Source organism: Podarcis raffonei, chromosome Z, assembly GCF_027172205.1.
Source record: "Podarcis raffonei isolate rPodRaf1 chromosome Z, rPodRaf1.pri, whole genome shotgun sequence".
Lineage (NCBI taxonomy): Eukaryota > Metazoa > Chordata > Lepidosauria > Squamata > Lacertidae > Podarcis > Podarcis raffonei.
This window is the reverse complement of record NC_070621.1, coordinates 18,983,703-19,007,163: the sequence shown is the minus strand read 5'-3', so window position 1 is coordinate 19,007,163 and position 23,461 is coordinate 18,983,703. Positions and strand designations below refer to the sequence as shown.

At 48.7% G+C, this 23,461-nt stretch overlaps 1 protein-coding gene across 1 annotated transcript in view; it reads right to left on the bottom strand.

Moving 5' to 3' along the window:
- The window catches only part of NOTCH1 (notch receptor 1), a 94,085-nt gene that overhangs the window by 33,241 nt on the left and 37,383 nt on the right, over positions 1–23,461 (bottom strand). Inside the window, exons 4-15 of the mRNA XM_053375006.1 lie at positions 23,064–23,402; positions 19,130–19,252; positions 18,042–18,275; positions 17,719–17,874; positions 16,375–16,560; positions 14,878–14,991; positions 10,596–10,709; positions 6,761–6,994; positions 5,532–5,642; positions 5,140–5,332; positions 2,938–3,083; positions 1,198–1,311 (exon numbers count right to left, since the gene is read on the bottom strand). Of these exons, the coding sequence (XP_053230981.1) occupies positions 1,198–1,311; positions 2,938–3,083; positions 5,140–5,332; positions 5,532–5,642; positions 6,761–6,994; positions 10,596–10,709; positions 14,878–14,991; positions 16,375–16,560; positions 17,719–17,874; positions 18,042–18,275; positions 19,130–19,252; positions 23,064–23,402 (2,064 nt within the window). The remainder of the gene's footprint in view (positions 1–1,197; positions 1,312–2,937; positions 3,084–5,139; positions 5,333–5,531; positions 5,643–6,760; positions 6,995–10,595; positions 10,710–14,877; positions 14,992–16,374; positions 16,561–17,718; positions 17,875–18,041; positions 18,276–19,129; positions 19,253–23,063; positions 23,403–23,461) is intronic.

Below are 23,461 nucleotides of genomic sequence, written 5' to 3'. Positions count from 1 at the left end.
CTGGATTGTTTCCACAGCAACTGGCCAAGGCAGGAAAGGAGTCATGGCTTCCTCTAATTGTGTGCAGGATGCTGCTGTTTTGTGAAGCAGGAAACGGGGCAGAGGACGACTCAACTCAGCAGAAAATCCCTGCCCTTACAAAGCTGATGGACCTGCCTATGCAGGTGATGCGGGAGAGGCCTCCATCATTCCAAAAGGAAGCATCCAGGGGCATGAGCGAAAAGTCTTTTTGCAGTATTATTTTTTTTTAGTGAAAAATGGACTCATTGAAGAAAAGCTGGTTCATATAAGAAGGCTTTCTCACAGAAAAAGGTGCTGCAAAATGTGAGTGTGGGAAAGGAGTCCCTCCTGTTCCAGCAAACCAAAAGATGACCTCCCCCCTCCCCACTCAGGAGCATGTGAAAATGATAAGCGGGAGGAAGCATCCTATGTTTAGAAAACTCTTCCAGCTGGTTTTGATTTCAGGGCAGAAAACAGGAGCAAGCAGCCCTTCAGACAACCTTGACGTAGGTGCTTCTGCTGGCCTGAGTTCCGGATTTGCACAAAAGCTAAGATCACACCTGACCCCATGTTTAAAGCAGCACCATGCCACTTTAAACAGTTATGACACCCTCCCCCCCCCAAAAAAAAAGCATTCTGGGAACTGTAGCTTGTTAAGGGTGTTGGGAACTGTAGCTTTGTGTGCAGTAAATTACAGGGTTCTTGGAGGGAAGACATACCTGGAAGATACATTTAAAGCAGTACCACACCACTTTTAACAGTCATGGCTTCCCACAAAGAATCCTGGAAACAGCAGTATGCTAAGGGGTCTGAGAGACCTCTATTTGCTCACACACACACACGCACCAGAGCTACAATTCCCACAGCGGTTTAATAATCAATCCCTCTTCCCAGAAAACTATAGGAAACTTTCTATGCTTCTTATTAAAACAGCCCTTTATTCAGAACCATGAGAACCAGAACCTTATTTTATATTTAAGGGGGAAAGCAAGAGCTCAGCAGCATGCAATGGATGCTTTACATACAGAAGGTCCGAGGTTCACCAACTCCAGACAGGGCTGAGAAAGACTCTCTGCCTGAAGAGGTGCTGCTGCTGGTCAGTGTAGAGGAAGATGGACCAATGGGTCTGACTTAGCAGAAAGCAGCTTCCTGTGCTGCCACAGCTACAGGTTTTTGATCCAGGGTTTGGTCTCTTACCGGTGTAGGGTGGAAGACAGTTGCACTGGTAACGGGCCACGTCATCAATACAGGTCCCTTGGTTCAGGCATGGGTTGGAGGCGCATTCGTTGATGTTGGTCTGGCAGTTGGGACCTGGGAAGATCGAGAGACCCACATGCACGGTCAGCCTGCCAAAGCTTGCCTCCTCTCTCCATGACTCCTAGGCTGGGATCCTTCCCAAGCCAGCCTCCCTGAAGCCTTTAACTGGTTGCAAGTCCATTTCCAGGCCCAGTTCAAGGTGCTCACATTAGTATTTGAAACCCTAAACAACTTAAGTCCCAAATACCTGAGAGGCAGCCTCCTTCCCTTCAGACCCTCCTTGGGTGTTGTGGTCGGCAAAGGGGACCCTCTTGGTAGTTCCCACTTCCATAATGAGGGAGGTGTCTGGGAGGGAGCCTTCTCTGTGGCAGCCCCTATGCTGTGAGACTTCCCCTCAACAGAGGTGTGCCTGGCACCTTCACAGTACAGCTTTTATTTATAAAAAATACTTTTTTATGCCGCTGTATCTATGATTACAGTGGTTTTAAACAGCATAAAAACATTAAACCAAATAATAAAATCATTAAAAGTTTGAAGCTAGTTAAAAATAAAAATAAATGAAATCAAACGTCCACAGGCCATTGTGGGGGTGTACTCTTAATTGCCTGCATAGGTTTGGAGGAATAGAAAGGTTTTCAGCAGGCATGCTGATGACGTATCTTCCTCACTCTGGTCTCTGACACACCTGAGAGGCATATGTTTAGGATCCTCCCTATTCTTATGACCTGCAATTTTATTCATTCATTTATTTGATTGATTGATATACCGCCCTTCATCATAAGATCTGAGGGTAGTTCACTGAATAAAATGGAGGATAAAAACAAGTAAATAAGTAAAACAAAACAGCAAAACAATACCCCACCCACGTCCCACAGAAACATTTAAAAGGCTGTAGCATATTAATCAGCCAAAAGCCTGATTGAAGAATGGCATTTTCACCTGGCACCTAAAGATATATGATGATGGTGCCAGCAAAACCTCCCAGGGGATTCCACAAATGGGGAGCCATGACGGAGAAGGCCCATTCTCGTGCTGCCACCCTCTGGGCCTCACATGGAGGCAGCACACGCCGAAGGGCCTCGGATGATGAACGCAGAGTCTGGGATGGATTATAAGGGGAGAAGCGGTCCTTGAGGTATTGCGGCGCCGAGCCATTTAAGGCAATTTGTTTAAACTGCTTTTAATGTTGTATTTTAAATTGTTGTGACCCACCTTGGGGTCTTAGGAGTGAAAGTCCTAGTCCTTCTCAGACCCACTGAAATTAATAACCATGACTAACTCAGGCTCATTCATTCCAGTGGGTTTACTCTAGAGCAGGACTAGCACTGGCTACAAAAACTTCGGAGCACCTGGAAGTGGGCAACCTGTGGCCCCCAGCCTCATTTTATACAGCCTCCGACGGCCCCTGAAGAAACCCCATCCTTCCATTTAATCGAAGTTTCTTCCTTCTGATTTGTTTTCTCCTGGCTTTTAATACAGTTTCGATTGTTTCTCTCTCTCAAAAAAAACAACCAAGAACAGTGACCAGAAAGCTCCACCCAGCTATAACCAGGAAGTCTAGTGCCACCTATTGACTGGACTGTAGAATGACACTACCTGTTACAGCATGGGCCAGTCACACTTCATGGTGTGCTCAACGTAGGGCAAGCACTCCCTGTCCGCTCTCCCCAGACCTCTTACCGCTGAAGCCCTCCTGGCAGGTACAGATGTAGCCGCTGGTCATATCTTTACAGGTGCCACCATTCATACAAGGGTTGGATTCGCACTCGTTGTTGTTGATGTCGCAGTTTGTCCCGCTCCAGCCTGGGTCACAATCGCACTTGTAGCTGTTGTTAAGAAGCAGAACGCGCATGAGCCCCACCCTGAGCATGTGCATGTGTGAAGACCAACGTGGAGGCTTCCAGATGTTTTGGATGACACAACTCCTGCTCTTGACGGGTGAATTGTGGTCCAAAGAATCTGGCGGGTACCAAGTTGGCAACTGAAAGGGCTGGTGCAGACTGTGTGTCTACAGCAGCCACCCCCCCAACAGAGACCCAGTAATCCATCTTGTAATCTTTGGTTCCAAATGTCTGCTGCTCAAAGCAGCTGCCATCCTGCCACCCCTGGGTGCCCTGTTCCTTTGAGACACTGTGCATGTATACAGTTCTAAGAACCTTAGAAGGGTCCCACAACAGCTGGATCAGGCCAAGGAGGCCCCATCTGGTGCTGCATCTTCTTCTCACAGAAGCCCACAAAAGGAGGACCTGAACGTATTAGCCACCTCCCTGCATGTGATTCTTAGCAACTGACATCAAACTGGCAAACAAAGACAGGAAGCTGCCAAACTCTTGGCCCATCTACCTTAGCATTCTCTACACTGGCTGGCAGTGGCTCCCCAGAGTTTCAGGCAGTGGACAGTCCCAGCCCTATTGGACTTTCTGCCTGGGAAACATCTGCTGTTCTACTAAGCTGGGACACTTCCCGAAACCTCTCTGGACTCTCTTTTCCTTGGTGTATGGCGGCTGTTATCTGAACATGAGAAGAGCCTATTTGGTCAGGCCAATGGCCCATCTACTCCAGCCATCTTGTTCCCACACTTGGCCAACCAGATGCCACTATTCGGTAACCCACAAGCAGGACTTGAGTGCAACAGCCCCACTTGTGATTCCTAGAAATTGGCGTTCAGGGGCAACTTGCCTCTAACCCCACAGATTCCATGCAGTCACAGGAAGACCACATCTCTTACAGATGCTTGGAGGATAATGCAAACCAAGAATGATTCAGAGCAGACTCAAAGAACATTAGAAGAGCCTGATGGATCAGGCCAATGGACCATCTAGCCCAGCATCCTGTTCTCATGGTGGCCAACCAGATGCTTCAGTAGGACCTGAGCACAAGAACTCTCCAGTTGTTGTTCCCCATCATCAGTTATTCAGAGGAAGACTGTCCCTAGACACAGAGCGGTGGTTCCCAAAATTCTGTTGGGCCACCGTGCCCTTAGCTCCATCAACTCATCCCCACAGCCCCCTAACCTATAAAAAGCATTATTCAGAAGAGTGGTTTTCACAACTCTCTAAGGAAGGTAACAGCAGAATAAAATTCAAAACAGTAACGATTAATTGCACATTTATTCAAAATCCAATTAAAACTATTGAGTTTAATTAATTCAACAAAATTGATGGAACTTGATGCAGGGATGCCAGCTTTTCAACATCTGATAGTCATTTAGCAAGAGTCATAGTAACTCCTTCACTGTGCAGCAAATTCTTAATGCGATGCCTGGGCTTCATGAAGTGATACCAGTTTCCCGATGTCTGGTTTCAAGTCACTTAGCAGGAGTATTAAATCACCACATTTAGGAATCTGATTTCTTTGCTTGGATGACCACACGAAAAGCATGTTCCACCAAATGTGATGTTGGAATTGCAACAAGGAGCTTCTAAACCACTGTCTATCGTTATGTGCAGGGTAGCGATCAGAAATTTCCTTCTGTAGCCAAAATGCTTGGTACAATTTCTTAGACTGAGCCTTCTGCTCAGTGTCATTTTGTAGCTTCCACAATGTATTCCTTTGTATATTCCTTTATATTTTTGGTTTTTAATGTTGTACATACATTTCTCTTTTTAAAAATTGTCTTACTGTGTTATATAGAAACTGCTTAGATGGTTTTTCCCCCATATAAATCAATAGATAATTATTGATGATGATGATCCTGTTGTCATGGTGCCCAACCAAATGACTATGAGAACCTGAGAGATGCCTGTCTGGGAAGTGACCCCAGAACCTCTCACCTTGCTCTACTCTCAGCTTGGCAAGGGCTGCATCTGACCATGTGAGACAGCAGAGGGAACTCCCCCATGCCAGGCAGAGAGCCCCAGAGCCGCCTCCCCAGAAGCTTACCCATTCAGGCCATCATTGCATTTCCCGTGAATGCAGGGGTTGCTGTTGCACTCATTGACTTCCGAGAGGCACATGGGATCATGGTAGCCCTCTGGGCAGACGCAAACGAAGCCGTTGATGCCGTCCCTGCAAGTGCCTCCATTGTGGCAAGGGTTACTGGCACATTCGTCAATGTTGATGTTGCACATCCTCCCTGTGAAGTTTGGGTAAGAGAAAGAGGTCACAGGCTGGCCCAGTGTCACAACCCAGAACCAATCACCATAGCTGTAAACAAAACCCAATACAGTACAAGAATGGCTTCCCTGCATTGCACTGCAACACAACCATTGTTGGTTTAGGTCCCTTTCAACTCCACAATTCTATGGTTCTATGATCCCACCCCCCGTCCTCACCTGCATATCCAGGCTCACAGGTGCACTCGTAGCTATTGATTTTGTCAATGCACTTGCCATAGTCACACGGATTGCTGGCGCAGTCATCCAGGTTGACCTCGCAATTGGGCCCTTAAGAATAAGAATAAGAATAAGAATAAGAATTTATTTCTATGCCATCCATCTGACTGGGTTGGCCTAGCTACTCTGGGTGGCTTCCAACAGATTAAAACATCAAACACAGTAAAACACCAAACATTAAAAACTTCCCTATACAGGGCTGCCTTCAGATGTCTTCTAAAAGTCAGGTATTTATCTTCTTGACATCTGCTGGGAGGGCATTCCATTGGGTGGCCATGGCTGCTGAGAAGGCCTTCTGCCTGATTCCCTTAACCTCACTTCTCACAATAAGATCCTTGGAGCTGGATCTCAGTGTCCGGGCTGAACGATGGGGGACCCAAGCTGGATACTACAGCAAGAAGGGGCTGATTGAGCCTCTCGCCTGAGGAAGGCTGCAGCATTTGAGACTTTTCAGTTTAAAGAAAAGGCAAGAGAGGGCATGGTAGAAATTTGCAAAATTACACATAGCATGGAGAAAGTGGATAGAGAAAAGCTTTTCTCCCTCTCTCGTAATGCTGGAACTCTGTGGGTATCCAGTGGAGCTGAATGATGGAAGATTTGATTTCTTCTGTCATCAGTGGAACTCGCTCCCAATGAAGGCAGTGATGCCCATCAACTTGCATAGCTTTAAAAGAGGATTAGTCAAATTCATGGAGGAGGAGAGGGCTATTGATGGCCACAAGCCATAAAGACTATGTTCTGCCTCCACAGTTGGGAGGCAGCAATGCTTCTGAATACCAGTTGCTGGAAACCACAGGAGGGGAAAGGGATCTTGTCCTCCATGCTAGCCACTTTAAGAACAGGACACAGGACTAGATGGGCACCCTTTGGCCTGATCCTGCAGGCTCTTCTTATGCTCTTATTTCCTGCTTGTGGGCTTCTCACTGGGACATCCCCGAGTGGGCATGAGGTGCTGCCATGCTGCTGGATCAATTCCTTGCAAGTACAGAATGGCGATGATGTGGCCCTTGTGAAAATGGGAGCGATTCCCATAGCTAATCTACGTGCTGAGTGCAGAAGTACTTTCCTTTGTCTGTCCTGAGCCTTCGCCTTACCTAAGCATCCCTTAGGATTTAATTTTATTTTTTTACAAAAAGACTGCTGCAGTGAACACCCCTGGGAGCTCTTACCTGTCGTCCCTTTGAGGCAGAGGCAGTTATAAGCATTGTTCCGATCCTGGCAGGTGCCCCCGTTCTTGCAAGGCTGGCTCTGGCACTCATTGATGTTCATGTCACAGAGACGCCCCGTGTAGCCTGGCTGGCAGAGGCAGGTGAAGGTGGCAATGCCATCTTGGCAGGTCCCATAGTGGCAAGGGTCTGGGTCACACTCGTTAATGTCAGTCTCACAATGGGGGCCAGAAAAGCCTGAGGAGGAGACAACACCAAGCAGGTCATGTCAATCAGTCCATCAGTCAATCAATAAATTGGGAGTCAGCCACCCCAACACAGATCTCTGTTTTATACTGGGTTCCCCCCAAAAAAATATGTTATTGTTTTCACTTATTTATACAAGAAGCAACAATGAATATTAAACCATGTCACCCTCATCCTGCAAAAGCACCAAATGTCCATTTAATTACAATTAACTTCAAAGATTTAAACAAATGTACCATTCCACTAGTTGCCAGGTGTCCTCAGAGCCTATAACCATGTTCTATCGATGTTGCATATATATCGCAGAACTACACCAGTTTGATTGAACAGTAGTGGCTTGATTGTTAGTTTGACTCTCTTGGACATGTTGTCCATGTGTGCATTAATATTAAACCCCAGAATTGTGAGGTCCAGATATAAAACACGTCTGCACTTAAGAGTCTACCATTCTGCTGGTGTTAATGTATGTGCTATTTCCTTATAAGCTGCTTTGAGTTATTTTTGTAAAAAAGCAACTTGTAAGCCTAATAAACAACAACAAAAACCAACACAGGGCAACCCATAGGCAACTTGCAATTAAGTTTAAAAACTTTTCAAAACTCTTCAAATTCCATCAACTGCTGAGTAGCCTGGGCAGGAGGCAAGGAGAGGAAAGTCTTAACTAGGCACTGAAAAGATGTCAATGTCTGCAGCAGGTGGGTTTCACTTGAGAAAGCATTCCAGAGGTTGGTGGGGCACAGCCAAAAAGCCTCTTGTGGACACCTTCTGAGCCTCCTCTCTCTAAGGGAGAGCCTGATCACAGAACACCAGTATGACCAGTCCTTACAGGAATCATAGGTGGCTCTTCTCATTGCTGTGACCTTGAAGCTGGTTTGGAATCAGCGCCTGGTGCAGGAAGTGGAGGCCAGTGAAACTACGGAACTCTCCCCTGCAGGAGGCAGTGACAGCCACCAACCTGGATGGCTTTAAAAGAGGATTGGACAGATTCATGGAGAAGGAAGAGGAAGAGGTTTATCAGCGGCTACTAGCCATGATAGCTGCACCCTGCCTCCACGGTCAGAGGCAGCAATGCTTCTGAATCCCATTTGCTTGAAACCACAGGAAGGGAGAGTTGCTCTTGTGCTCAGGTCCTGATTGTGGGCCACTGTGGTTGGCCACTTTGCAAACAGCATGCTAGATGGCCAGATCCAAGAGGCTCATTTGATGTTCCTATGTCATGGTCTGACTTAGCATGAGGCAGCTTCCTATACAGTTGAGTTCCCGGGGAAGCCCCCACAGAGAACCTGGGGCACAGAAGCTGAACCAAACACACACCAAGTGCCCTTGAGCCCAGCAGCTAACAACCCCTTTGCCAGCCAGCATGGCCAAGACATGGATGGGGGGACCCTGGCTGCAAAGGGAAGACAGCACGTGGCAAGAAGATTTGGAGGGGAGGTTCCTTAACGATCGGAGGAAGGAGAAGGAGCCGCACCCCCCTCCCTACTGCCTCCCAACTGAATGCAAAGAGAGCCTGGCTTTGTCCCCAGGAGCGCACAATGGCTCCCCTTGCACAGACTACCCCTTTCTTCCTGTCTTTCGCAGGAGCCCAGAGGCAGCCTCTTTCCCCACTTTGTCTGCATGCAGCTCAGAGAGGCTGGCCATGGAATCCAAAAGGGCAGGACCAGGACGGGAGGGGGAGGTGCGGGTTCGGTTGGGACAAACGGCTGCATGTACGGAGGGATAATAGCAACTGAGAAGTGCTGGGAGACAGAGGAGGGAGGAGGACAAAAGCCGGGAGTGGGGGGAGGAAGAGGGGGGTTGGAAGGAAGACAAAGTCAGGCTTTGACTGTTCCCCCCCTCCCCACAGGCCTCCCCCATCAACGAAATCCACATCTCAGCTTTTCATCGGCGAGACCAAGATGCTCATTAGAGACTGTTCAGCTGGAAGATTTTTAGCGGAGGACCCCCACAAAAGCACCTCTGTTCACTGCTGCCGGCTCATGGCGTCGGCTTTGTCCCCAAACCTACTTGAGTTTCACTCGTCGAGTGCGCACGGCCCCTGCTACCCCCCCAAAAAAACCCGTGTGTATGTGTATGTGAGGGTTTGGAAATGGCCTGTTTTTTGTATTGCTCTGTCCCCGCTTTCTCCTTTGCGGGGAGGCGAGGGGCCCAAGAAGGAAGGAGGAGACCAGAGGCAAAGTCCCCAATGGCTGGCACACAATACCCCCTTTCCCAGCAATGTTTGGCTTTCAGCCAAGGTGAGGGGGGGCTGCCTCCATTGTGTCAGGTGCTGCACAGAGCAAAACTCATGAGGAGTGGGGGAGAGAGGGAGGAAATGGAAGCAGAGTCCAAATATTTTTTTGGGGGGGTGCCACCAGTTGTCGGTGCCAGGGACCCTGGCATTGCACCAGTCAAGAATCAGAGCTGCTGCTCCTCCCCTCCTGAAAGCATTTCTAGGTTGCAAGCTGAACTGAGACCCCTCTAGGCCTTTCAGAAACATCTGAGGAAGTGTCATGGCGGCATCTGCTTGGCATGCAAAAGGCCTCTGGGCCCAATCCCCACATATATCTCCAGGTATGACTGGAATCATCTCCTGCCTGAAAACTCTGGAGTGCCACTGCTGCCAGCCAGTGTAGATTGAGCTAGAGGGACCATGGCATCAGTAGAAGGCTGGTAAACTGCTGCCTCTCAGGCTACTGTCAGAGGCACAGAAGGAGGACTTAAGAGTTTTTTTAAACACACACATACAGAGAGAGAATAGGCAGTAGCCTGGCTTTACGAGCAAAGTGTGTGTTAGACTCATGTCTGATGAAATGCAGAAAAAGAAAAATTAGGCACTACTCAGTGCAAACAGTAATGAATTAGATGCACCAAGGGTCAGTCTCAGTATATGGCACCCCCAACGTAACTATTTAACTCAGCCATTTCTTCAGAACTATGAGGACTAGAATCTTACTTTATTTTTAGGGGAATGGTCGGAGCTTTGTGGTATACAGCCCCCGGAATCTCCAGGTAGCCCTCCTCCAATAAAAGCTCTTATTGTCCTGGGCAATTTTAATGACACTGTTGTTAACAATGTTCAGTCCATGCTTTACGGTGTGTGGGTTTTGTTTTGCAATTCTTGTTCCAACATTGTGTAACATTCTCTACTACGTTATGCTATTTTGCATTACTTTGCAGTATACTTTGGAACTCCCTGCCTAGTGACAACAGGCAACCACCTTCACCGTACTCTTTCTGGCACCTGTTGAAAACATTTTTGTTTAGACAGGCCTAACCAGGTATTTAGAAAGTTGATGCAAGCTTTAGTTCATTGTGCTTTCAACCTTTAAATAAGTTCTTAAATTATTGTTGTTTATTCTTCTTATTGATAATTTGTTTTAAGCATTTTTGTGCTGCACAGAAGGGTTTTGTTTTCAATCAAGGCATGTTATGAAATATATACTAAAGCATATTAGAGACTTTCTTTTAGCACCAAGTGATAGAAAAGTCTAATAAATCAAATCCCTTTGTGTGCAGTGAAATACATTATTTCAGCAGTGGGCTGCCCCCTGTCTCAGAATCCTTGCCCTCCAGAAGAGGTCAGAGGTCCCACCCCCCCAACCCTGCTTACCTTCAGTGCATTCACAGGTGTAGGCATTGGGGCCATCAACACACTTGGCACCATTCTTGCACGGGGTGCTGGCACACTCGTCAATGTCGTACTGGCATAGGTGGCCATTGAAACCTGCCGAGAAACAAAGAGGCTGAGCTTGGCCTGAGCACCGACTTCAGGGTGGTCAAGACCCCTGCAATGGTCACCCTCCTCCTCTCCCTTGCTGATAAGGAACAAATATGGCTCCTACCTCTTCCACAGGTGAGAAGCCTCTTCTTGCCCAGTCACCTGTGGCAAGTAAGGCATTCCTCTAGATGACCAGAAAGGGAAACTGTAGGGGCTTTAGGAGAAGGGCTGCGGCTTAGTGACAGAGTCACTGCTTTGCATGCAGAAGGTCCCAGGTTCAGTCCCCGGTTGCATCTCTAGGTGGGGCTGGGAACATGACTTGCATGAAACCACTGGAGAGTTGTGGCTGCCTGTCAGTGGGCACAATACTGAGCTAGATGCTGGAAACCATGGCATAGGGAGGGCTCTTGTGCTTAGATCCTGCTTGCAGGCTTCCCATACGGGCATCTGGTTGACCACAAGTGAGAACAGGATGCGGCCTGATCCAGCAGCCAGGCCCTTCTTAAGTTCAATTTTAGTTCTACTCAAGATAGACCTATTAGAAATTACGGGCATTCCTAACTTCAATGGTTCTACTCTTCAGTAGGGCTTAGCTGGCGATGACCCCTTTGTGCACATCTTTATCTGGTCAGGATGCAGTCCAGACACCCTGCTTGAATTTCCCAGTCACTTTTATTTTAAAAAAGGAGTACCCAAGGGACAGTCAGAGGAGTTGGGAATAAAAGCCAAAAAACCTTTTCTGTGAAATATCTTGATGAATAGGCTGTCATTATACACTTCACAGCTGCCTTCCCACAAACATCCTCAGCCCCAAAGTGGGGCGGGGGGACCCAGTTCGGGGTGGACAATTACGATAACTCTTGTGATTTCCCACAAACTGGAGGGTAAAGCTGTATCCCGCCCCCCCATCCTCAATCCCTTAAAAAATGTCCAGAAATGTGAAAATGCAAACTGACAGATGGGCACTGCTCCCCCTCCCAAGATCTTGTCCTGTCTCTGGAAATCTTCTCTAGAGAGCATAAAAAGCATGTCATGGGGGCCTGGCTGCCCCCTTTTTTCGGTTGCCCCATTTGGCACAGTGCCCAGGTGCGAAAGCGACAGCCAACTCTCTCTGTCTCCAGCACCTTCTTAGTTACACATTTTGTTTCTGGGAAGTTTGCAGCCCCGAAGCAGTAGAAATCTGCTCCACTTCGCTGCAGAAAGCCAATATGACTTCTCTCTCCCACCCCCGGCACCCTCTGGCCACCATACATTTTAAGTACTGTGATGCCACTTTAAAAAGCCATGGCTTTCCCCCAAGGAATCCTGGGAACTATAGTTTGTTCAGGGGACTGAGTTGTTAGGCAACCCCCCATATTCCCCTTACAGAGCTACAATTCCTAGAGCAGTTTAACCATCAATGCCTCTTCAATGGGAACTCAGGGAACTGTAGCTTCATGAAGGGAATAGAGAGGTTTCCTAGGAACTTACAGCACCCTGAACAAACAGCAGCTCCCGGGTTTGTTTGGGGGGAAGCCATGACTCTTCAAAGTGGAATCATGGTGCTTTATGGTGTGAATGTGAAGCGCGCTCTCTCTCTCTCTCTCTCTCTCTCTCTCTCTCTCTCTCTCACACACACACACACACACACACGGACCCCTAAACTATCCCTACAACCAGGATAAGAAAAAAGAGCTTGAAAATGTGGGTTTTTCACACACCCCTCCATACACACATAAACTCTTCCAACTAGACGCTGAAGGGGAGGGGGACCTTCAAATCCTCTTCTTGCTAGTAAATTGTGGCTTGTTGTGGCAACTATTCCACGTCAACACTTGGGGTGCCAGCCTTCTGTACCCTGGGGCTCTGCTTCCCCTCCATTCAGCCCCCAAATCAAGTTTTTCAGGGCCTTCGCTCTCCATTGCCATGGAGACGGCTGCCTGGGGTTCTGAATGGGCGCTGGACTGGCTCTCCCTGAGAACATCTTATTTACATCTACAGAGGAGGAGGAGGTGGAGGAGGAGGAGGAAAGCCCGGCCTCTTGACTTCAAAAAGCCCCCAAAGCCCCATTTCATGGATTATCCGGCGCTCTCCCCCATTCTCTCGTCCTGTGGACTGCAACACCTCATTTAAATCCATCCAGCCTTCCTCTCATTCTGCCTCTCCCAGCTTCCCAGTGCTCCCCCTCACCAACTTATTCCCCAACTAGGGGGGCCTTTATAAGTGCAAATATTGTTCCTGCCATTATTTAAATTGATCCTCGGTTTCTCGCTCCCTCGCTTTCATTCTGTCTCCCAGATGAAGGAGGAAGTAGAGCTTGGCTTGAAGGCCTCTTTATGCTGAGAGGAGAGGTGTGTGCATTTGCTGTTCTGAGTTGCACAAAAAAGGGGTGTGTGTCAGAATAGGGCAAAACAACCGCCAAAGTAGCAGCCCCTTCTAATCAACAGGGCAGAACCCCTAACCCCCACCCTCAGCATCTTAACTCTGCAAAAGTGGCACCGAGGCTTGTTGTGCAGCTGGTGTGGTATAACTTCGGCTGAATTTACATGACAGTCTATTTCATGGGTAGGCAAACTAAGGCCCAGGGGCCGGATCTGGCCCAATTGCCTTCTAAATGCGGCCTGCAGATGGTCCAGGAATCAGCGTGTTTTTACATGAGTAGAACGTGTGCTTTTATTTAAAATGCATCTCTGGGTTATTTGTGGGGCATAGGAATTCGTTCGTTTTTTTCCTTCAAAATATAGTCCAGCCCCCCACAAGGTCTGAGGGACAGTGGACCGGCCCCCTGCTGAAAAAGTCTGCTGATTCCCGGTCTATTCCCTTTTCCTGACATTTCCCCAACTGCTAGTTTCCATGTTATATTTGAGCTTTCACACGATGTAAATCCACTTCCAGGAATATAGAGAAGGCTGTAATCCCAGCACAGTTTATCCCATTTTCCTGAAGTTTCCCTATCTGTTGATTCCTGCATTATATATGAGCTTTAACATGGCGAAGAAGCCACCTCTAAAAATCTAGTGGAATGTAGAGCAAGTTTTAACATGTATCTCTGTTACTTGCTTCCAGAAGAAACGTCTGTTTGCAAATAACACCGAAATGAGAGTGAAACCTCGGTTGCATTCTGCTATATCTCTGGTTTTCATCTCATGCAAAAGTTCAAATATAACACAGAGGAAACGTCATGAAGGCGAAATAAACTACCGAGTGAATGCAGCCTCTTAAAAGGTAACAGGATCCACAGAGGTCATTGGTTTTTTCCTGTGGTCACAACTACTTACCCTGAATTATATTTGCTGTCAAGAATCTTGTAATGACAAAGCAATTTTACACACACACACACACACACACACACACACACACACCACACCACACCACACCACACCAAATGATAAACTCATTTTCTCCATAGGGCAGGCATTGAGCAGAGCACGGAACCAGTCCTGTCTGCCTGATGATGAGTGTGCCTGGGTGATTCCCAAGCTTCCCAGTGCACACTCTACTCATCCACACATGACGTGCACACCAGGGCCCTGAGCACAACAGCACTCTCCTTGCTAGCCACCCCCCAGCAACTGGCATTTAAAGACACAACACCTCTGATGAGGGGGGGGGGGTCTTTCTGTCCTGAACACAGTGCAAATTCTGTCTGTGCAAGGCAGATTTCTATTTAAACCTGCCCTTTATTTAGAATCATGAGGACTAGTAACCTTACTTCCTTTTTCAGGGGAAAAAGCCACCAGTGGCATGGAGCCTTCTGCTTTGCATGCACAAGGTTCAAAACCCCAGGGTTCAGCCTCTGGTGGCTTCTTTAGGTAAGGCTAGGAGATACCCCCTGCCTGAAAGGTAAACTGGACCTCTGGACCCAGAGGTTTCCTTTACTTACCAGGGCTAACAGCAGTGGCAGGGCCCCCCCCAACACTCCTTCAAAGACAGGGCAACCCACTTCTCAACACCACATTCCTCCACCTCAAATGCAGGCGTGGAGCCCCTTGGAACTGCCAGAATTAAGAGACATCAGAGGAGAAGCATCCAATTTCCCCCGAGCTGCCCACTCTGAGCATATTTCAAACCTGCAGGCAAGGTTTGCCTCTGGGTGGTGGATTAACTGCAGCTCCGTTCTCACTACAAAGGCTTTGCACTGAAGGCGGAAAGATCGATGCCCCTCCACCCCCACCCTACCCCGCTCCAGTAGTACCTCTGGGGCACTCGCAGGCAAACTCATTGATCTTGTCCACACAGTTCCCGTTGTGCAGGCAGGGGCTGCTGGCGCACTCGTCCGTGTTGATCTCGCAGTAGATGCCCTCGTAGCCTGAAAGGAGTTTCCCGACAAGGAAAGAAAAGGTAAGCCTAAAGGAGCTCCCCTGATGCATGCTGAGAGGACAGCACACCTATAGCAGAAAAGGTCCGTGCCTCAAAGAGCCAGCAGCAAATGGCTCAAGCTGGCAAGGCCAACTCCTCCTTTGGCTTTATGGTGGAGGAGAGACTCCTGGCTCTGCTTAGCCACTTTCTCCTGCATTTTGGTGGCAGCAAAATGTTGCAGTGCATCAACACATATCAGGACTGCTCTTGTTCAGGATGTGATGCATGTGTGTGTGCGCGCGTGCGTGCATGCGCCTAAGCGAGGCTCTCCCACCCCCTTCCTTGACCAGCTGCAACACAACAGCCCTGCAGCGTTGCCAATGGGTTTTACTCTATGGTAATTGCTGCCACCTTCCATCCTCCCACTTACTCCTGTAGCCCAGAAGGGAGGGGATCTGGGGTGCACCAAGGCAATTACTTTTAAAAAGGCTCTGAGCCTGTGCATCCAGGCTAGGGTCAAAGCAGCTTGCTTGTTTCCCTGGCAGACCCTCTTAAACTTCCTAAAACCCAGGCACTCCAAGACCAAAGCACCCTGTGTTTTAGGAGGCAGCTCTCTTACAAGTTACTCAAGAGTGTAAAGGCAGCCCACACACACCGAGTCTCTGCCAGATCTCAGAAGAGCATGCTGATCTGTTTCATGGGGTTCCCACCTGCCCCTCTTCCTAAGATCAGAAGGAAATGTCCTTTCTCTATGGTCCCACCATAGAGGGAGGCACAGCTTATGACAACAAGAGACAGGGCCTTTTCAGTAGCTGCACCAACCCTATGGCTTTACTTCACTGGTAGGAGAAGTCCAGGTGTGGCAAACGTCGAAGCAGAATATGCCCAGATGCCACCTCTCTCCTAGGCATCAGGCTTCACACAGTGCAGGCACAAACTGACATACAAATAAGTTGTACCAGAGGCTGTCAATGTGGTGGCCTGCAGCTGCTGCTGGACCACCAGCTCCCAGCATCATTCACAAGCACTGGCTATGCTGAGAGTCAGGTTTGATGCAGTGGTTAAGAATGTTGACTAGGACCTGGGAGAGATCAGGGTTAAAATCCCCCACCCCCCAACTTGGCCACAAAGCTTTCCAGACAGGAACTTGGGAGCCAGTCTTAGCTTAAGCCCTCTTAGCTTAAGCCCATCCTCACAGGCTTGTGGAATTAAATGAGGAGCAGAGGAAGAACCATGCATGCCACCTTGAACTCCTTCGTGTGTGTGTGTGTGTGTGTGTGTGTGTGTGTGTGTGTGTGTAAGTGAATAATGAAGGGAACTGGGAGTTCAACAACACCTAGAGGGCACATTGCTGGGGATACCTCCTGGGTGGTACGTAGAACTGGGCACTCACCTGGCATACAAATGCAGTGAAAGACCCCAATCTGGTCCAGGCAGGTGGCATCGTTCTGGCAGGGGTTTGAGGAGCACTCATTCACATCAATCTCACAGCGGGGGCCAGAGTAGCCTTGCTGGCACTGGCATTCGAAGGAGCCCTCTGTGTTCAGGCACTTCCCCGCATGCTCACAGGGGTTGGCACCTGTTGGGTTCAGAACCATTAAAAAGACATAATCAGCATTCTATATTAGCATTACTGGTCTTCCGAGTTTGTACTGAACTGTGTTAATTCTTTACTACTCCTGTGTTCACCTTTGCTTTATCTATATGCTGTCGTGAATTTTTCAATACAAGAAATATTGTTTGCTCATTTGTAACATGGTTGTTGTTGTTGTGAGATGCTCTGAGCTTGGCACTGCAGTGGTGCTTTTTTCCCCCCCTTCCAGAAAGCAGCAAACAAATATTAAATCAAATCCAAATTGAACACACACACACAAAAACACAGTGAAGAGAAGCAGTAGCTCCCAAAGGAAGCAACAGAGCATGACTGGGGATGGTGGCCATGGATCGGGACCTCCCAGCCTGCACCTTTCTGGCTCCTGGCCTTGTTCTTCCTCGAACCCTCTGTTTGCATGTAGTCTCCTGAGCTGGGTTTCAGGATTCCACTGTACTCCTTGAGTATTTCTTATGATGACCTGCTCTAGCTAGCTCCCTATTTTTTTGGGGGGGGGGTCCAAATGTTGCTAAATAATGCAGAGTGTTAACTCTGGGCAGATTCAATGTCCTTCCATATCCCAAGTGCTGTGAGATAGCAGGTATGTTGGCTCCCCTCTTTCCTTCAAGGTATTATGCCCCTGTTAACTATCAGGAGCTGGAATCCACAAAACAATGTGTATCTGTCCTGCAATTACTAAACTGGAGTTTCGCAGCAGAATAAATTTGGCCCCTTTGCTGACCAAGGTCAGTTCAACTTTATGTTAAAAATCTAATGGAAGATAAAAACATAAACAGTGGCATCAATGGCAGCTAAATTTCTATCGGTGAGAAAAAGCCAACACCTGAAACCAAGAGAGAGCATTTTCAGCGAGTAACTCTGTCAGCCGGGTTTCCAGCATTGCAGGGGGTTGGGCTAGAGGACCCTGAGGGTCCCTTCAAACTCTACAATTGTAACTCCAGATTACACTTGTTGTTGTTATTTTGCATTTTGCTATCTGCTTTGTTCTGAAGTCCTTGTGTGAGGCATGCTTTCTTTATTTCCTGTGTGCTGACTGTATTACATTGGGTTTCAGGCTAGAACAGACTACGTAGGACCCTTTCCACTGGTATTTCTGCCTGCCAAGACCTCCCTGTGTCCACTTACCAAGCGAGCATTCATCCACGTCCTGGTTGCAGGCAGGCCCCATGTAGCCAGAGGGGCAGGTGCAGATGGCCTTGCCAGTGACTGGGTTGGTGTCGCAGTTGGACCCATCATTGCAGGGGTTGCTGATGCAAGCATCGTTGAGGTGGCAAAGCAGACCTGCAAGGAAACGGGCACGGGTGCTTAGAGAAGAATGCTTGCAGGGGGGCTCCCACCCTCCCTCTCTCAAAAGTCCCATGGCCACCCACCCCAAAGTGGCACCCCTGGTTTCGTGTACCAACAGGGGAGGGAGCTGGGACCTTGCATTCAGTTCCCTCGATCCGCACCTGTCCGTCCATGAGGGCACTCGCAGTAGAAAGAGGCCACACGATCGTGGCAGGTGGCTCCCACGAAGCAGGCAGCGTTGGCGCAGTCGTCAATGTTCTCGCTGCAGTCCTCGCCTGTCCAGCCGTTGACACAGACGCAGTTGTAGCTGCCATGGGTGTTGTGGCACGTGCCCCCGTTCTGGCAAGCATTGGGGATCAGTTGGCACTCGTCCACATCCTCTGCACAGTACTGGCCTGGAAGAGGTTCACAAAATCATAGAATTTGAAGAGTTGGAAGGGGCCCAAGAGGGGGTCATCTAGTCCAGCCACTGCAAGGCAGGAATCGCAGTGGGGCGGAGTAAAGAGATGAGTTGGACATCACCTTTGCCCTCATTGTCAAAAGACAGCAAACTTATTTAACTCATATAACGCAAGGTCCTCAGTAACAATCGTGATAATTGTAAGAGTGGGTTGTTTACAGCTAAGTCCTATGCAGAACTGACCTACTAAAATTTGGGTGACCTGAGCGAGTCAAATTCACCAATTTCAATAGGCTTACTGTGAGGAGGTGTAATGTGGGATAAGCCCCAGCAACATTATTAATGGTAGCAAGAGCAACACCAATAATAGTTGTAACTAAGGCTAATAAAATGGCAATAACAACACTAATACAGTGGTACCTCGGGATGTAAACGGGATCAGTTAGGAGCCCCGTTCGCATCCCGAACGGAACGTAAAACGCGTCTGCGGGTCACGTTTTGCCGCTTCTGCACATGCGTGTGACGTCATTTTGAGCGTCTGCGCATGCGGCGAAACCTGGAAGTAATGCGCTCCGTTACTTCCTGGTTGCCGTGGAGCGCAACTCGAATGCGCTCAACCCGAAGCACATTCAACTTGAGGTACAACTGTATTGCGTATTTCATAATGCATAACTTTCAACATAAATCTGTAAAGGTCTGAAAGTGCATTAAAATCTTGGCATCTTATGTGCTCCCTATGAACAGAGAATGGATTGGAAGGGTGCAGCTGAGCCAGTCTTCAAACCCTGGAGCCAAACCCTCACCTGTCCCCTTGTCCCCCACCCAAGGATATTGGCCTTCATTCCCTACCTGTCCATTCAGGGGGGCACTGACAGTTGTAGGTGTTCACCCCGTCCACGCAGGTCCCTCCATTCTTGCAGTTGTTTCCTGGGCAGTCATTGAGATTTTCCTCACAGTTCTGACCAGCAAAACCTGCCAGGTGTTTGAAGGTAGGGAAAGAAAAAGGGGAAAGGAAGAAAACGTGTGTCAGACCTGGTTTTTAGCCCCCTCTGACAATGGGGGAGAAAAAGCAGGCTCTGTTACTTAATGGCAGAGGATGCAAAATTGCTCAGCTTGCTGGAAAACCTCAAGAGATGCTGTCAATCTGACTTGACGTGAAATGCCATCCAGTCTCAGAAAATATGGGTGCCCCATTAAAAAAAATAATAATACTGGAAAATTATCTTATATATTGGATTTGGAGCCTCCATGTTTGCTTAAGAACTTAAGAAGATCCTGCCGGATCAGGCCAAAGAGGGCCCAGCGTAGTATAGACAATCACCAGTCAGGTGCCTCTTTTGGGAAACCCTTAAGCAGAGCACAACAGCAACCCTGCCCTCCCAAACGTTCCAGCAACAGCTATTCAGAAGCATTTATTGCTTCCAAATATGGAGGCAGAGCATCGCCAGCATGCCTAGTAAACTCTCCTCTATGAGTTTGTCTAAACCTATTTTAAAGCCATCCTAGTTGGCCATCACTCCTCCTTGTGGGGGGTGAGTTCCACAGTCATAACTATGTGCTGTATGAAGAAGTCCGTTCTAAAAGAACACAAGCTTGCTTGTATCTTCTCTTGGGGGGCCGGGGGCTTGAACCTTGCTGGTTCAAATACAGCACACGGTGAAGTGGGTGCCACACCTCGCTCTCCAGACATGTTGTGACCCTACTAATGGGACTCCCCCTTTTTCTCTCTCAGCAGGAGGTCTTGATCCCTACTGGAGGAAGGTAGCTGTAGATCAACAACAATCTGGAGGGTCAAAGGCTCAGCTCACATTTGTTCTTGGAGCATCACCATTTGTTTGGTTTTTTCCAGAAACTTAACTGCTGCACCCTGGAGGAACCAACACGCCTGAATTTGCATAAGACTATGTTTACGTTCACTTTTATTGTGAAGCCAGAATAGCGAGCCCCCGGGTACAAGACTTTGCAGAAAAGCTGTGCAAGTATCTGGCCACAGCAACCTGTTTCTACCTAAGCTCACAAGAGAGGAGCTGTATAATAATTGCGGGGAGAGAATGCAATATGAAGTGTGTGGGAGATTCCAGTGCAGGAGGCTCCATCGCCTGGTGTCCTTCCATTCAGCACAGCAGGAAAACAGGGCCCAGAAAGGAAGGAACTGCACTGCAATTGGGGGTGGGGGTAGAGAATGGGACTGGTGCCACACAGACTCCGCCAACCACAGGGTTTTATAGCGGAAGGGCCCTGCCCTCTTCACCTCCTTTTAGCTCCCTGTGCCGTCCATGATGTAACCTGCTTTTCTCTTCCTGCTCCTGCCGCTCTCTCTCTCTCTCCCCCCCCCACCCCATGCGCAAGGAAGTCCTCCTAGCATCCTGACATTTGCAGCCCGAAACAAGGGGTCCATTTCTGCGACAGGAACCTAAGAAGAGCCCTGCTGTGGCTGGGTCTGGCCAATGGTGCACCTCGCCCAGACTTCTGTTCTCCCCGTGGCCAACCAGATACCCCTGAAGAGAAGAACACAGAAGGACTCAGGCACAAGAGTGGCAGCAGCACTCTCCTCCACTTGTGATTTCCCAGCGGGCTGGCATTTGGATGCATACTCTGCCTCCTCCCAAGAAACCAGCTCCATCAAAGTCTGAAGGCTTTAACGTGACACAGCAATGGACTCAGAGCCTTGCTCGTTTCCACAGAGGATCTCCCACCCTCAAAAATAGAAGAGGAAGAGGGAAAAGGCAGGATCTTGTTTGATCAAGGAACCCTCCTTCTCTGCTCTTCATTGACACAGATTTCTCCAGCTGCCACCCTGTGTCCTCAACTCAGGGTGAAAGCAATATACTTGAGAGTATGCAATGAAGGAGCTGGAGAAGCAGGTTCTGCAAAAAGACACACACACACACACACACACACACACCCCTAGAAGTGAAGCAACAGCTGTTTTGACTGCGGGCTGCAAGTTTTTTTTTTTTTTAATAGCAAACTCCTACTTCCTATATGTACAATAGAAGCTGCCTTTTAATGAGTAACGACAAATGGCCCATTCTGTCCAGGACCTTCCTACACTGGATGATAGTGGCAGTCTAGGTTTTCACATGGGGAGTCTCCTGGAGATGCTGCTGGGGGTTGGATTTGGGGCCTTCCGCACAAAAAAGCAGCCCTCTCCCTAAAAATAAAGTTAAAATTCTGAATAAAACAGGAACAAGTCAGACCAAAAAGCCATCTAGCTCCAAAGCTTCAAGAGGAGTCTTTCCCTGCCCTTGCCTGGAGATGCCAATTGGGGATTGAACCTGGGACCTTCTGCATGTAAAGCAGGTATTCTACCACTGAGCTACATCTCAAAGAAGTTATTCTTGTCATGAAGATGCCATGATTGGAGGAAAAATAATGTCCCCTGCCTGAAATCCTGGAGAGTCACTGCTGCTGCCAGTCAGTATGGGCAATATGGAGCTAGATGGACCAATGTCTGACTCGCCACAAAGCTGTTAAATTGCTGCCTCTCTGGCTGCTGTTAAGAGGCACAGAAAGAGGACTGGGTGTTAAAAAAAAAAGAAATGCAAAGAATAGGCAGCAGGTCAGACAAAAAGAAAAAAAAGAAGAAAAATTAGTCATTTGTGAATGTTAAAAAAGTAGGGCAGCTAAGATAAGAGGAAGCCTGATTCGTTCTTCTTTGTTACTTTTTGAACTTGTGCCTCTCCAAACTGATTAATCTTTCAAAGAAGCCCAATTGACCAATCTAAGGATCAGGCAGCAAAGACACTTCGCAACTCCTTTTGAGCCTGCCCAAAGCAATTAATCAGCTGGAGAGGCACCAATGCTTTCAAACTCAAAGCAGCACATTAACAGCAGCAGCAGCAGCAGCAGCAGCAGCAGCAGCAGCAGCAATAGGGGCTTAGATAAAGTTAGCAGGCAGTTGGGATGGAAAAAACAACAACAGGGGAAGAGGGCTTTGTTTTTGAAGAGCCGGGCAGCAGCACACTCCTGTTGCGATAACTGACCCCTCTCTGCCCCTCCTGGGTACACGGAAGGATCTGATTGCTGCCTGGGAAACGGACTGCACTGATACTAAGCAACACTTTGGGTGGGGAGGAAACCTATCTAAGGGACCTCTAGCTGTAGATGTCAAGCCTGGGTGCCACAGGACAGGACCACTAGTAGCCAGGTTGTTAGTAGGTAGCTTGCTGGAGGGGGCAAAGAAGCCCCTCTTTGCTCTGGGTCCAGGTGGTTTGCATGGGGCATAAAGAGCTGCCATATAGCAGTTGGGCAATTGGAATATTCTAGCTTTATATCCTTTGCACTGAATGGCAGCAGCTTTCTACCGTTCAAGGCAAGGAGACTGTACTGGGGGCTGAACCTGGGACCTTCTGCATGCAGAGCACTGAGCTACAGCCCTCACCCCAAAATAAGAGAAGATTCTGGCCCTCATGGTTCTAAACAAAGGTCTGAATTAACCAGGAAGGGCCGGAATTAATTGTTCCCTGCCTCAAACCCTGAAGAGCTGCTATTAGTTAGTGTAGACAATGCTGAGCTGGTTGGACCAATGTCTCAGCATTGGGCAGCTTCCTGTATTTCCATTTAATTCAGCGCTTTGGTTTAGAACTCTTGAGGACTAGAAACTCCTCTCCACAAACACCCTGGTGAAGGGCTGGAGCTCAGTGGGAGCCCCATTCTCTGGCTCAGCAGAAGGCAGCTTCCTACGTACCCACCCCCACCAAGGGCTCGCAGCCACTAGAAGCCAAGGAGGAAAGGCAGCTTCAAGCAGCCAGCAAGAACCGGGCAGTGCCCCCATCCATACCTGGCAGGCAGGTGCACTCATAGGTGGTGTCTCCGGTCTGCCGGCAGGTGCCTCCATTCTGGCAAGGCGAGGGGTTGCAGGGGACGTAAAGATGCTCGCAGTTCTGTCCTGTGTAGGCCTGCCTGCAGCGGCACTGGTAGGAGCCCACCACGTTGCTGCAGGTGCCGCCGTTCTTGCAGATGGCGGGGGAGCGGCTGCACTCGTTGGTGTCCTCCTTGCACGTGGCCCCATGGAAGCCCGATGGGCACTTGCACACATAGGTCGATTCGAAGGGCACACACTGCCCACTGTTGGCACAAGGGTTGGAGGCGCAAGGGTCTGCCTGCTGGCACGTTTTGCCTAGGAAAGGGGCAAACACAGAACACAAGCTTCCTTTAGAGAAACATTCTGCAGCTCAA